Source organism: Danio aesculapii, chromosome 1 (assembly GCF_903798145.1).
Source record: "Danio aesculapii chromosome 1, fDanAes4.1, whole genome shotgun sequence".
In the NCBI taxonomy this organism is placed as follows: Eukaryota; Metazoa; Chordata; class Actinopteri; order Cypriniformes; family Danionidae; genus Danio; species Danio aesculapii.
Genome location: NC_079435.1, coordinates 20,276,904 through 20,292,462, shown reverse-complemented (window position 1 = coordinate 20,292,462; position 15,559 = coordinate 20,276,904). Strand labels below are relative to the sequence as shown.

At 33.8% G+C, this 15,559-nt stretch overlaps 1 protein-coding gene across 2 annotated transcripts; it reads left to right on the top strand.

The window, feature by feature from the left end:
• The first annotated feature begins 514 nt into the window (after nt 1–514).
• Nucleotides 515–14,946, top strand: htra3a (HtrA serine peptidase 3a). Of its 2 annotated transcripts, XM_056456965.1 has the most exons (10): nt 515–1,324; nt 5,073–5,172; nt 7,302–7,524; nt 11,038–11,232; nt 11,329–11,361; nt 12,606–12,720; nt 12,949–13,008; nt 13,890–13,947; nt 14,082–14,177; nt 14,342–14,946. In XM_056456965.1, exons 1-10 carry the CDS (start codon nt 904–906, stop codon nt 14,508–14,510), a joined length of 1,470 nt encoding a protein of 489 aa, XP_056312940.1. In that variant the 5' UTR covers nt 515–903; the 3' UTR covers nt 14,511–14,946. The 2 variants fall into 2 exon arrangements, with proteins under 2 accessions (XP_056312940.1, XP_056312946.1); XM_056456971.1 differs by lacking the exon at nt 12,949–13,008.
• Nucleotides 14,947–15,559: the final 613 nt, after the last annotated feature.

Genomic DNA, 15,559 nt, shown 5'->3' with positions numbered 1-15,559 from the left:
CCTGAAAGACCCCATTTGCAGTACTAATATTCACCTCAGTGTGGAGTATTTCCTCATTTACGTGTTTTCTACAGGTTGTCTATGACTTATGCCATGTGATTTTAAATGATAACAACTGTAAAATTTGAGATTGAGTTTTGTGCCTCTGGAAATTCCACTCAACTCGTTGTAAGTAAAAAGACAAAATTAGCCTTAGGGAGTAAAATCTCACAATTAGCCCTGAGTGAAGTTATTGTGTTATTACTTGTAATTTAATGCTTGTGTAGGCCTGTTTTCAATGAATTACATGTTAATTTCAGACTAAATCTCACGCTCTTTTGTTGTTATTTTAATGGCCATTGTTATTTCATTTAACAAAAGTTACAAAACACCATATTAAACAGTAGCCTATATAATTAAAAATACAAACATCAGCAAGAATGATATCAAAAATAGGCCTATTTATACGTCCTGCCTTCTCTGTCCTTGGATTTTAGGCCATATTTGAATATTCCTGCTATGTGTCAGCTGGGCTTGATCTTTCCTAGACTGTTGAGTAATGTTTGTCTGTTCTTCCAACGTCCTACTGTGTGTGAGTGGGTTTAGCCTACATGAATACTGAGGTGCAGAGACTGAGTGCGTGTGTGTTTGTGCGAGAAATCAGGCTAGATCAATCCAGGACTGATATTTACAATGGCATTGGACAAGAAGCAGCATCTTTAACCTTGGGAATTTCATAACCAACAACAGGGAGTGATGCCCTTTATGGAAGGATCATTGGAGCTGTGTTTGCTGCAGTATTTTAGCTTCTATTAGACGTAATTAGTCAGGAATGATTATTACAAGGATTTAACAAAGCAGGCCACCGAACAAACTAGATTAAACTACCTGAACTGTTTATTTTTCTAATCGGAAACAGACGGGATGCAGGTAATTCTGTTAGCAGCAGCAACATTTATCTTTACGCAGGACCTCGCAGTTGCAGAGCCGAAGTCGAACTGTCCATCCAAGTGCGATGTGAGTAAATGTCCGAGTCCGAGCTGTCCGAGCGGGTATGTGCCCGACCACTGCAACTGCTGTCTGGTCTGCAGCCTGGGCGAAGGCGCGGCGTGCGGTCGGAAGGAAGATGTTCCGTGCGGCGACGGGCTGGAATGTAAATTTCCGACCGGTAAGCGACTTTCCAAAGGTGTTTGCCAGTGTAAGACCACTCACAGAGTGTGTGGTACCGACGGAAAGACCTACGGGAATGTGTGTAAGATGAGGACAGCCTCGCGTAAAGCGCAGCAGCGAAGACTCTCCGCGATAAGCCAAAGACACAAGGGTTCTTGTGCACCCTCAAGCTCAGGTCAGTTATAATAATTTCAACTACTGTACGTACTTTCCTGGGTATTTCTAAATGATAAGATCAGGGATCTGGATTAGTAGATTAAATATGTAGCCATTTTATATTGTAAGAAATTTTTGAAACGTAGCCTAAGTAAATTTACTCACAATTTACTCACCCTCAAGTGGTTCCAAACCTTCACTAGTTTCTTTCTTCTGTTAAACACTAAAGAGGATATTAAGAGGATATAAGTTTTAGAAACCTGTAACTATTAACTTCCAAGGTATTTGATTGTCATATGGATGTCAGCGGTTACAGGTTTTTGGCATTCTTCAAAATATCTTCTTTGTGGTCAACAGAAGTAAGAAACTCATAAAGATTTGTAACCATTTGAGGGCGAGTAAATAATGGGTGAATTTACATTTTTGGGTTTTTATCTCTTTTATGTTTCAACTTCATGTTTTACATTATATAAGATTCAACTTGATTTTTAGGTCAGTTAAATGTAATGTAATAAGTTGAAATAACTTGTAAAGGGTTTTCTTTTGATAAAACTTTAAAAAATGGTGCTAAATTATTTTTTTTCTATCTCTTAGTGAGGAGAAATTCCATATAAATGTGTTAACTAAATAGCTGCATATTTATAAGTGCATCAAATTTAATAATGTACCCAACCTTGAAGTTTCAATAGTTTCAAAAAGTATTTAAAAAATATGTCTAAGTGTTGTACCCTCACTTGGGAAATCTAAACAATCCTATGCATGCAAGGATTTCCCCCCTTTCAAGTTGCTGGTTGCCATGTAGAGATTACAGCTTGAAAACAAGTGAACGGTTCTGTGCACAAAAAGAAACACCTTTATTTAGATTTTTTTTTTCAGTGGGACAATAATAAACCTGAAAATAAATATGTTTGGTTGATGATGCGTCCATAGTTGTCAGTCCTAGACCAGTGTTGTAACTAAAACTAAAATGCAAATAAAGGTGGTTATGGTGGAAAATAGATTTTAGGGAACTGGTCCAGATGCCTAGTTCCTATAACCAAGTACTGGTAACTACCTGGTATCATCACTTAAAAAAAGAATAAATAAATTTCAATGAATAAATAAATACAATATATAAAAATGACTAGAATGTTTATAGGGGAACTCCAAAATAAAGTGCTAGCAAATATATATATTTTTTCTTCTAATACTCTAATGACTTCTAGTATTTTTTTTGACAGAATGTTTAAAGGAGACCATCAAGCTAAAGCACTGCCAAAATGACTTAGCAAGAAACATAGTCACACTAATTCTGAGTCAGTCAGCTGTAGCACTGCTGTTAAATCTCCACTAACTTTATCTTCCTGTGTGATTGAGACTTATTGGAATTTCACACTGTCTCCAGTTGCTTTTATCAGTCTATAAAAAGTGTAACCTTTTTTTAAATAGGAGACAACTACTTTAAGCCTGGATATTGTGCTAGCTAGGATTTGTCTAAAGTAGAAACGTAAGTATGCTTTAGATGTTTAGAGTTATGTAGACTCTCAGTTCCTCTTGCTATTTCTGAAGTTATTTCACCCAGTGCCAGAACATAAACACCATCTAAATGTAGCTTTTAGCTCTTTTGTACGGAATTGCAGAACAAAATATAAACCAATGTTTATAGGTCCTATCCAAAACTTTGGGAAAAAGGAAACAATTTCCAGCCCACAGAACATAAGGGAAGTATTCAAAGAGACACACCTAGCAGATGTTCAGTGATCCAGATTATTACAATAGATGTATTAAATCTATTAAATTTTATATACTCTATGGGAGCATCACAAGCACATGTACCGAATAAAACATTTAGAGCAGCGCTGACAGCTGATGAAGTTGAATAATGAAGATTAATTAATAATGTTCTTTTTCACACAATCTTTCGTCTGAGTAAACATCCAGAGACATTTTGTTTATTATCAGCAGTGGTGGAAAGATTACTGAAAAATCATCATACTCAAGTAAAAGTATCTTTACTTCCCCAAAGATGTATAGCAAGTGGAGTAAAAGTATCTGTTGTAAATATTACTCAAAGTATGAGTAAAAAGTAGCCCTTTTAAAAGTACTCAAGAGTGGTGAGTATTACGATGTGAAAGGTTGATGCGTTTACATGCAGTCTGAGCATGTGTGTGTGAAAACGTAACATTCTGTAGTACATTTAGTGAAGGCCATTTGTGTCTTCTTGGGCACTTTTAATCAGGGTGCGAATTACTGAGGGGTTTGGGGGTATTGACCCCCCTGATTAATGCCTGATCCTCCCAGAAGGAGGTCAAAACAAGATGTAGGGGTGGTCAGTCCTTTAATACTGAACAATATTTCACTCTGATCTGTATAATTAAAATAATAGATAATATAAATATACATTTGACCACCTCTATAACAATTCAAACCATTGTGAATGCATAATCGCGCCAATCAGTCTATTCGAGAAACAAGCCTGAACTTGGCAGATCTAGAGCCCTGATAGACTTTGTGTTCACAAGACTTTGTTTTCTTGTAAAATAGGCAATTGTACCTTGATTTAACCGGAAATAGTCAAATTAGACACATAGTTTGTAGTTCAACCTACACTAACATCTAAAATAGCTAATCAGAGAATACTGTAGGTCACTAAATATCCCTCAAAATCCTGAAAACTTAAATAAGCTTTATTAATAAACTAGACGTAACTAAAAATAAATACATAAATGGGTGAAGCATGTATTACACAAACTATCCGAAACAGATCGTCAATGTATAATTCGCACACTGCTTTTAATGCTTCCACACTGTACATATTTGCTGCATTTATTAAGCACGGTAGTTATGTGCACTGAAAAAGATTATTCATTGGATTTACTAAATCTTTTAAGGTAAGTGGTTGCAAACAATTTATATTGGCTGAATTTAAGCGAACAAATGAAGTTAACAACATTACTAAATTTAATTTGTTTAAATTCAGCTCATATAAATTGTTTGCAACCACTTACCTTAAAAAAATTTATAAATCCAGTGAATAATCTTTTTCAGTGTGTAATACAATTTTTCTACATGCAATTTGATTGAAAGGGAATCACAAGACTAATCATTTTGCTTAGCTTATCAAATATAACAAGATGTAAGTCAAAAATAGTGACTGCAGGTTGAAGGAAAATAGTGGAGTAAAAGTACCGATACTGCACTAAAAAGGTACTCAAGTGAAAGTAAAAGTACACATTTTTAAGACTAGTGAAGTACAATTCCTGAGAAAAACTACTCAATTACAGTAGTTTGAGTATTTGTAATTTGTTACTTTACATCAATTACAATTACTGATTATTAGTGTTGAAAACAGTTGTGCTACGTACTATTTTTTATGTATAGAAACTGTGATATTTCAATGCAATCTCACGGCAATTCATAACTTTTTGATTTAGTGGCTAATTCGTATGAATTGGTAAGATCTCATTGGTACAATTTTATTTGATTTGCTCATCTCCCAATGACGTTTGGGTTTAGGGGTGGGGTTTAATGCCACGCCTCCTTTTTTAAAATCATACATTTTCATACAACTGAACTGATCGCTAAACTGACAAAACAAAAAGTAGTTACTTTTCCTCATGAGATCAGGCTGAATATATACTGTAAAATCTAAATGTTTGGAATAATAAAGATGAAAATAGACTATTTACAAAAAATGATCTGCTAATTATTGCTAATACATCCCAGTAGTCTTCATATCTGGCATATCATACTGTCATTGACATGAATGCTTCTTGTTGCTAGTACAGATCTTGTGCATCTGAATAGCCCGAGGTACAAGTTCAACTTCATCGCTGATGTGGTGGAGAAGATCGCCCCTGCTGTGGTCCACGTCGAGCTCTTCCTCAAGTAATTACAATTCTCCTCGTCTGTATTCCTAGATGTGGCGTTAAGGTAATGTTTGAATTTAGTTAGCTATTTTTATAGCTGAATATTGGCTCCTGTTCCACTCATAAAGTAAAGGTGGTTTTATAGACCATTTTGCGGCATGTAAACAAAAACAATGGTCGCAATGTCTTTCCTGTTTTACATTTTTAATTTCTATAGCTTCTAAGAATCCAAAAAGAGCCACATATTGATAAATAATGTTATGATAGCTGTTTTAACACTACGTTATGATTGAATTGCCTCTTGTTTCTATGAGGCGCCGTGTAGGATTTAAATCAAACTTTGCTTATCAACACACACATAAACACGTGCATATACACCTATAAATTACTCACATATACACCTATACTTTTAGATGTTCAAAACAACATATATGAAACTTGTGTATATACATATAAACTTGACGCACGCATACACCCACACACACACGCACATACATATAAACTCCATCTATGCAAACACACCGACACACGCGCACATACAAACTCCATCCATGCAAACACACCCATATTAACACACGCACATACATATATACTCCATCCACGCATACACACCCACATTACACACGCACATACATATAAACTCCATCTATGCATACACACACACATTAACACACGCATGTGTGTGTTGATAAGCAAAGTTTGATTTAAATCCTACACGGCGCCTCATATGTTTCAGTTATGAACGAGTTTGATAACAAGCAGGAAATGTTCATGGACCAATTACATCAGCACATGAAATGGTCTATATAATGTTTTATACTATTGGGCTGTTAAATGCTTGATCCTGATTGGCTGATGAACAAGTGGAGAATACATTTTATATAAATGCACTATTTGAAGCAACATTTGCTGATTCCCCAATGAGGGGTAAGGTTATCCTTATGAAAGTTAACCTTGTATTATTTTTTATAGTAAAAGAATTTTGGCACATTGACTCCCATTTGTACAACAGCAGTTTTTCTACAGTTACCATGGTAAAACTATGATTTGCAGAACCATTGAGTTTATTTGCGAAAACAGTTAATTTGTTGTTACCATGACTGACTTTTGTAACCCCAAATTAACCATTGTTTTCATATGTACAAATTTGTACAAATTAGCCTAGTTTTTGACCATACAAGAAATAGTTAAATTTCCTCATGGTATAACCAAATAACAGTCAACAACAGACAAAAATCTAATCAAATCAAAACAAAAGGCTTTGAATGAGACGTGTTAGAAACTAATCCCACACACAACAATGGTTTTGTGGACAAAAAAACCCAGACAAATATCTTGAAATACAACATCTGATGTGAATTAGCCGTTTTCTGTATTTTGTGATTCATGTTTTTATTTTTCCTCAGTTATTTATGCTTTTGAATTGCATTATGGGACCTTGATATTTCTTCCAGCAACTTTTAACCTTGAAAAGTTGGACAAAGTGACCTTTATTAGCATTTTTAATAGTTTAAAGTGACATATTGTCAGGGTTGGTGTTGTATTTTATGGTACAAAAACCTAATAAACTGCCAGTACATTTTCTGTTATTTTACAGATTTAGTTCTCTATATGTTATTTCGTAGACATTATACTATTTCAAACATCTAAAATGTCAATAAAAGTCACTTTGTTAAACTGTAGAATTGAATTTTCAACATCAAAAGTCGACGGAGTGGAGATCAAGGTCCCATAATACAATTCACAACCGTAAATAAAAGTAAAATACAGAAACTGTTGATTACCAGATATTTTTCACAGTGTAATATCTATGCAGTGAAATTAGGTTATTAGCACATTACGTAAGGAATAATTGACTCTGTGGACTGTGAAATTATTAGAAAATAATGCACACCTAAGGTGTAATGGCAACTCTGCTTTGCTTTTGCTGAAGCCTGTCATCAGTTATTCCATGTGTATTGTATTAATATACTCATTTCACTTCATAGATGGTCAACAGTTGCCTTGGTAAAATATTTTCAAGTTCTGTAAACATAGTTAAGCAATTTAGGGCAAAAAAGGGTCACTATGCATTCATCAAAGTGTATACATATAAACGTTGCAAGCAATCTCCATTAAATAACTGCTGTTTTCAATGTGTGTATCCAGCCATCCACTCTTTGGCCGTCACGTACCTTTGTCAAGCGGTTCTGGATTTATCATGACACAGTCTGGTCTGATTGTGACCAATGCTCACGTAGTTGCAAGCAGTGCAACAGTTACAGGCCGCCAGCATCTACGAGTGCAGCTACACGATGGCCAAACCTACGAGGCCTCCATCAGAGACATTGACAAGAAATCAGACATCGCCACGATAAAAATTAACCCAAAGGTGAGAATCTTTTTAGATAAATAAAGTCAGCAAATAGACTTTCAAACGAGGGAACAGAAATCGCCCAGGTTCCTTGAAAAAAATATCATTTGTGTTCTGAAGGTTAATAAAAGTCTTAAAGGCTTGAAAGAAAGGACACAAGAGTCATTATTCTGTCATTATTTACTCACCTTTTACTTATTTGAAACATTTATGAGTTTCTTTCTTCTGTTAAACATGAAAAAAGATATTCTGAGAAAAGCAGGAAAACTATAACCATTGACTTCAATAGTAGTTGAATCAGTCTATTTTTTGGTGGTTTGGCAAAACTCAGTAAAATTGTCTGTACAATGACATTTAACATGTTTACCTAAATCTAATTTTTCTTCATTAAGTTAAAAAGATTAGTTTTGTGGGCAAAACTTTGAAAGTTTGCTCTTTTGCTGTCAAAGATCTGACTCTTTGCTGAGTCTTGTTTTCCCCTGTGAAGCAATACAAAGCAGTTTTTTCCCTGTTTGTCCTGCCATGTTTTGATCCTTGTCTTGCTTACCGTTATGGTTGTTTTGCCTTCTGTCTTGTTTCTAATTCTGTGTCAAATAACTGTTTTGTTAACATTTGCTTGTTTCAGTTTTTAGTTTTTATTTTCAACTGAACTACGTTTGTTTGTTCTGATAATGTATTATTTTTTAGTACCAATTTCCAAAAGAGTTTTTTTTGTTCAGACATTTTAGGTCCGTGCAACTGATGTTTTCAAAAGTTGTTCACTCATCTTGAGGCATTCCAGTTCTGCAGACAAAAAATGCTCAGTTGGCACAACTTAAAAAGTTTCGTTACAGAGTAGTTCACCTCTTCAGAAAACTAATATTCTTGTTAACCCAACTAAATTTTATATAGTAATAATTGTATTACTGACAAATTTAGGTCAGTGCAGCTGATGTTTTCAAAAGTTAGAGAGAACAAGAAAAAGCAAAAGAATAATAAGAATTTTTTTTTTGTACTGGCTTAATTTTTTTTACAGTGTATGGAAGTCAATGGTTACAGGTTTTCAGATTTCTTCAAAATATCTTCATTAGTATTCAACAGAAGAAAGAAACTCATAAGGTCTGGAAACATTTGAGGAAGAGTACTGAGGAATTTTTATTTTTGCGTGAACTATCCATTTAAGGTCTGATTTTTAAATGCCTTGCTTGCACCATATGTTACACTGGAGTTTCCCAAACTATTAGCTTGTTAGTCAACAAACTATATAAAACGTCTTCCAAAAACAGCAACACCTTAGACTCCTATATCTTGTGGTTATGACCGCAGAGGCAGATGGTTTCTATCACACAATCGGCTTTGTCTAGACACGCTTGGACATTAATGGCAGCCTGACCTACTTATGTGTGTTACTTTATGTTGTGCTATAAGTGGTGTTTTGTTTCCTGATGCACATGGATCTGATTATTAAGATGTGTAAATGCTCTAGTATAATATTTCTCTAGCACTTTTCGATTCGGAATATCAAACAGAAACTGCAGAGCAGCGACTGCTTTGGAAACAGAAGTCGAAGAATGTTCCCACTCCAGAGAGTCTGGAGGGCTCGCAGATATTTTGTTTCTGTTTTTAGTTGTTGATGTCATTTTCCCATCTTTTTTTGCTCTGCAGCCTGAGACGTTTTTCCACACTGCACCCAATTCTGATTTGTTTGTCATATTTGATTTCTAGGACAGACTGTTCTCATATTTTTTCGAGTAATGAATTCAGACCAGTTTGTTCAGGCAGTTTTCTCAAATTCAGAAGTTTCCATCAGCATTGGTATTCTTGTTCACATCACCATCATAGCCAGCAGATCAGCGTCTATTCACATCAGGTGAATCATCGTCATGGATCTAACATTGAAGAACGTTCTGACAATGTTCTGTTGAAGTTATAAACAAACATTTGTTGTTTGCAAAATAATTTGATAAAATGTTCTGTTTTGGCCTGATCAAGAGAAATAAAACTCAGTAAAATGTAAATACAGTGCTGTAAATGTAAATACAGTATTTTTCTGTAATTGATTTACAGTAAGTTACTGGCGAACAGAACTGAAATATGAACTACATTTTATGCATGTTACTTTATTTTAAAGTTGCTTTGTGAAAATGACTGTATATTTTACAGTAAATATATATGCAATATTGCATATATATTTACATAATACATATACAACAAGATAAATGGTGCTGTAAATACAGTATTTTTGCTGTAATTGATTTACAGTAAGTTACTGGTAAACTGCTTCCAGTAAGTTACTAGATTCTATAGAAAATTGCCAACAGTGTAATGAAAAATAAAAAAAAAAACAACTTTGGTCATTCATTTATAGTACTTTTGAAAACATTATTCAAACAACAAGATTTTGAAGATATTATTGTTATCATCTACATGTAAATTACAAAAATGCTATTTTGTAAAAATTGTGAAGTCGTGTATTTTGTTCAATCTAAGCATAATGTTACTTTACAAAGTGATTTCTTGCCTGGCACATATAATATGGCATTTTCTCCCATTCTTGCAATGTTGTTGTCTAAATACAGTATATGCAAAATCTTTGAAAAACCTTCCCATGTTTATTACATTGTTGTTATATAAACATAATCTTAACAAAGATTTTTCATCTTTTTGCAAAGATTTACCATTGAACTGACATTATTTCAAGCGTATTTTAACTAAAAATGTCACAAGGTTGCAGGAATAGTCAGGAAGATAGTAAGTGATATACACTAGGTTCCCACATTTCTTGAAAGTACTTGAATTTCACACATATGCATTCAAGGCCTGGAAAGTACTTAAAAACAATCATAGGTTCTTGAACGTGCTTGGATTAATTTTGAAATAACATTTGTTTAAGGTTTTATTTCAACAATTACTCGATTGACAAAAACAGAAAGAAAAAAAAAGAAAATCTAAAATGAAAAAACTTAAAATTTAGATCTTATACATTACACTGTCAAATAATGGACATTTTATCAATATTTCAGAAACACCATTTGAATTTTACCAGCATTGAATTCAACCGTCTTTATTAAAGTTCTTTGAACATGACTTTTTAAAAGGGTCAGAATTTGTAAAAAAATTACTCTGGTATGTTTAACATATAATAACAATAATAATAATAATAAGTGTAAGTGAATTGTTAAGTACAGGAAGGACTTTCATGGCGCTACATATGCTGGGGTATGAATTACAGAGGTGCTTGAATTAAAATGAATGCTCCTTTAAAAAGTCCATGAAAGTCCTTGGATCAGCTGTTCATAAAAGCGTAGGAACCCTGTATACAGTTTTTCAAAAAAAGTTAATATTAAGCAATGTAATGGTGATTCATTCAAATGATGTAAGTGGTGTAGAATTCGAAGACTACTACTCATACTACTATCAAAACACAACGATATGCTAGTATTTTATTACAAATTAAGCCATTATAAAAAAAATAGGTAATGAACAAATTGACTGAATAACTTTTCTATTTAATTAATTTTGCACGATTTGTTGTGTTAATTTCTCCTGCAGAAAAAATTACCAGTCTTATCATTGGGGCGCTCTGCTGACCTGAGGCCTGGTGAGTTTGTGGTTGCCATCGGCAGCCCGTTTGCTCTTCAGAACACAGTCACGACAGGCATCGTCAGCACAAAACAGAGAGATGGAAAAGAGCTCGGCATCCGAGACTCTGACATGGGCTACATCCAGACAGATGCTATCATCAATGTAAGATGAAAGATTATGCTGTTTTCAGGTTTTAACAAATGCTTGACACATAGTTTTAGCTGAATTCTCTTTCTCTCTTTCATAATTAACGGGAAGTATGGAAACTCAGGAGGTCCATTGGTTAATCTGGTGAGTATGGATGATATTTTACATCTAGGTAAATAGTGTGTTCACACTTTGTATTAGGCATGAGATGATAACCAGTTTCAAGGTTTACCGTGGTTTGGAAAAGTCAGGATTTTAAAACAGCTAAAATTTTCTGTTTTACCGCTCCCAAGGTATATATGTAAAGTTTTTTTTTAAATGTTTTTAATGTGTTGTAAATAAATCTGTTTTTGAAACCAATGAGCAAAGCAGAAGTCAAGGTTTTATTTGAATTATTTAGCCTGACATGTTTACTGTTTCAAAATTTTACAAATGTTTACAAAAATAAAATATATTGTGTTCAATGGGGGAAAGTTTTTTTTAGAAACTTATTTTAGAGCAGTAGTCACAATACCATGATACTGTGAAACTGTGGTATTTTTATCCAAGGTTATCATACCATCAGAAACTTTGATTAATTCAAATAAACTCTTATAGTGCTTTTTCTTGTCATATTTACAGTATACCCCATTACAGATTAATATAGGCATTGAAAATGCTTGAATTTGCAGCAAATCTTTATTTTTGTGTGTAATGACATAATTATTGGTGCTATTTGTCTTCTATAATTACTTGATAATTTTTCATCTAATATGCCATTAGAGTTGGTGAACATATGAATCACAATTTATTAATTTTTGAGAACAAGCTGAATCAATTTTAAAATAACTATACCAGCATTCTACAAACAAGGTATATTGTTATCTGATTCTTTTATAATTCTTATTTATCCTTGTAACGTGGCTTTGACACAGTCTACATTGTATGAGGTACTATAGAAATACTTAAGTTCAGAAAGTGATTTCAGCTCAGATGTTTTCAAAATATATGTATATATACATTTAATATTCTATCTATCTATCTATCTATCTATCTATCTATCTATCTATCTATCTATCTATCTATCTATCTATCTATCTATCTATCTATCTATCTATCTATCTATCTATCTATCTATCTATCTATCTATCTATCTATCTATCTATCTATCTATACGAATTACATTTACTTATATATAAGTATATTATATATAATATATATATATTTGTATCTTTAAGTTCTGTCTTTAAAAATACAGTCTGGATGATAAGCAAATCAGGATTAAATTTAATTTTTTTGGTCTGGATGAAATAGACAAAAGGAACTGAACTAGAACTGTGAACACGCCATAACTGGTTAGACACAATTACCTTTTGTTTTACATACCTGTCATTTTTCTGTCATGTTAGGATGGTGATGTGATTGGAATAAACACATTAAAAGTGACTGCAGGGATCTCTTTTGCCATTCCGTCAGACAGAATCAACAAGTTCCTTGATGAATCTAATGGCAAACAGCAGAAAGGTGGGCTAATGCAGTAATTGTGAATGTTTATTTTTATGTTGACATTCCAAAATGAGTTAATCAACTCAAATGTTAATTCAAATAAATGTTAATTACAAATGAATGCTCATTTACATTCGCTTATATGGGTTAAACAATGGTTATGAGTTTCACTTCTTATGTTCTGCTAACTGAAACAAAATGGCTACAAAACAAACACATCCTTGGTGTCCTTTACTTTGATTTCAGTCAAGCAAAGGGTAGTCAGGACAAACTTCACGCAGTCTCAAGCTATGAGGACTGCCTCAGGTGAGGTAATGCTAGCAAACATCCCTTTGCTAGCTTGCAGTTAGTCATCTTGCCGGCCTGATGACAACAAACATGCAAGCTACAACGGAATTGGCAGCTGGTCTGCCATATAATTCAATTACTAAACTAGTTGATGCTAATGTCAGAATGCTGAATTGGGATTTTAACTTGTTTATCAAGCATAAATGAAACTGCTTTGCATGAGTTTGTTCCAGCGACATGCTACTAGCTAACCGCTAATCAATATAAGTCTTTGCTACTCTGGAGATCACTAACTAATTAAAAAATAATAAAAATAGACAGTTGTCATTTGTTAGTTGCATCAGGGGTCGTATTACAAAACTATTCTAACTTTAAAATCTTAGTTAGAACAATTGGGACGACATTTAGGACAAAACCATTACAGAAAAGTGATTTATTTTATCTTAACTACAGATAGGAAGGTGGTATTACAGAAACATCATATCTTGACAAAAAAAAATCTGTAATACAAATTTGCAAAACATCCTAATTTAACATAGCCTACCCTAACTTATGTTAAGACCTAAGATGAGAATCTTTCTGTAATACGCCCCCAGATTTGATATTTATGAGGGTTTAGTTGTTTTTATTTCTGACAGAATCATTATATAGCCTACAGTGCACTCTCATATTCTGTACATAGTTTATTTAACGTTTACAGTCACCATCACATTCATCTTACATCCATTGCGTCGTGTATCCATGTTTTCACACTAACAAAATGCCCGAGTTTCCCAGTTGAAACTACAACCCTGTGGTGCTCTTTAGTGCATTAATCTCGTAAATACAATCTTTCCAGTGTGACTTAAATGCACAATGACTTATTTGAAAATTTTTTAAACTAATAATTTCTCTTTCAGACATAAAAGTCCCTATGAAAAGGTTTATTGGAATCAAAATGGTCACTTTAACAGAGAAGTATGTTATCTCAATACGCATCAATTCTGTTATCCTTATGTAATATTGTCAAATTTATTGACAATAAATAAACTGATTTCATTTATTAACGTCTTTCATCTCTCCTATTCTTCATCTTTTCTTCTTTTCCCAAGCCTAGCCCATGAATTGAAATGGCATAATCCAGCTTTTCCTGATATTGGAAGTGGGATTCTTGTTCATGAAGTTATCACAGACTCCCCTGCTCAGAAGTATGTTTGTGTTTATTTTGATCTATGAAGAAAAACGTTTTTTGTAATATTTTAATTTAGCTAAGCTGTTACAAAAGTTATTTAAATATATTAAAAAATCAACCAAATATTTTGATTTAAGATTAATAACTTTAAATTCTCCCTTCATTGCTTCCTGTTCACAGGGGTGGGCTTGAATCAGGTGATATTATAGTGAAGCTAAATGGCCATCCATTGGTGAACACTGGAGAACTGCAGGAAGCGATTCAGGCGGACATGCCCCTCCTTTTGGAGGTACGGCGTGGTAATGATGATCTGCTATTTAACATTGAACCTCAAATCCTTATGCAGTGACAATGGCAGTGATGTGGAACCAGGAGAGATATGAAGGACAAGCTCAAAAGAAGCAGATTGATTGAGACTGAAGAGTCCTTCAGTTTCTACAGATGGATAACAATGTGAAGATGCACAATTAAGATCTGTCAAAAGAGAAATGCAGTAAAGAGCAATAGCTTATTGTATCTTAGAAAAAAATATTATGATATTTTACACTAAGCATCAAAGTGCCATTCTGTTAGGTACACTACTGAATGTTTTTGACACATTAAGTGTTTTATGTCCATTTGAGATATTGTTGCTCACAGGAAATACACCATTCACAGTGGTCTTTGCACAAAGCTTTTGTAAAGGCAGTTGTTGAATTTGTTTTTTGTTTAAATGTAAAACATTTGTACAATAATTATGTATTTTGATAAATGACTATTAAATTCTTTTGAATAACTGTTTTAAAGTGTCTGGCACTGTTTTTTTTACCATTTAATGAATGTAATTGAATAAATACTTATAGTGAATATCACAATCATTTAATTTATCTGTATTAAACACTGAAGACCGATTTTGCTACAGGTACTTCAGTCATGAGGTTTTAAAATCTATCATGATGGCAGTACAAGTGTAACAATCACCAGCGATCTAGCCCTTGTAGGTTGCTGGAAACACTTACTATCACCTGAATTACAATTCTGCCACCAAACTGCACTACATTTTCCCTCAGGTATCTCACTCACACACCAGTTCCGGATCACTCCTGATTACGTACACACAGCTTGAAGATCAAAATGGACTGATATGCTGGACTACTTACACACCACACTTTCACACACAGTGCTGAGCCTTGTTGTTTATTGTAACATTTCAAAGTATTCTATTGCCTAGCCTTGCCTTGTTTCTGGATTCTTGTCGTTTCTCATTTATGTTGTTTTGCCACTTATATTGACCTCTTTGCCTGTGTCCATGACCACGCTTTTGCATTTCCCTTATGATGTTTATTCCTGTTTGACCATTGCCTGCATGACTTTGCATGAGTTAAAAAACTGCATTTGGACCCCTAAGTCTGTTGTACC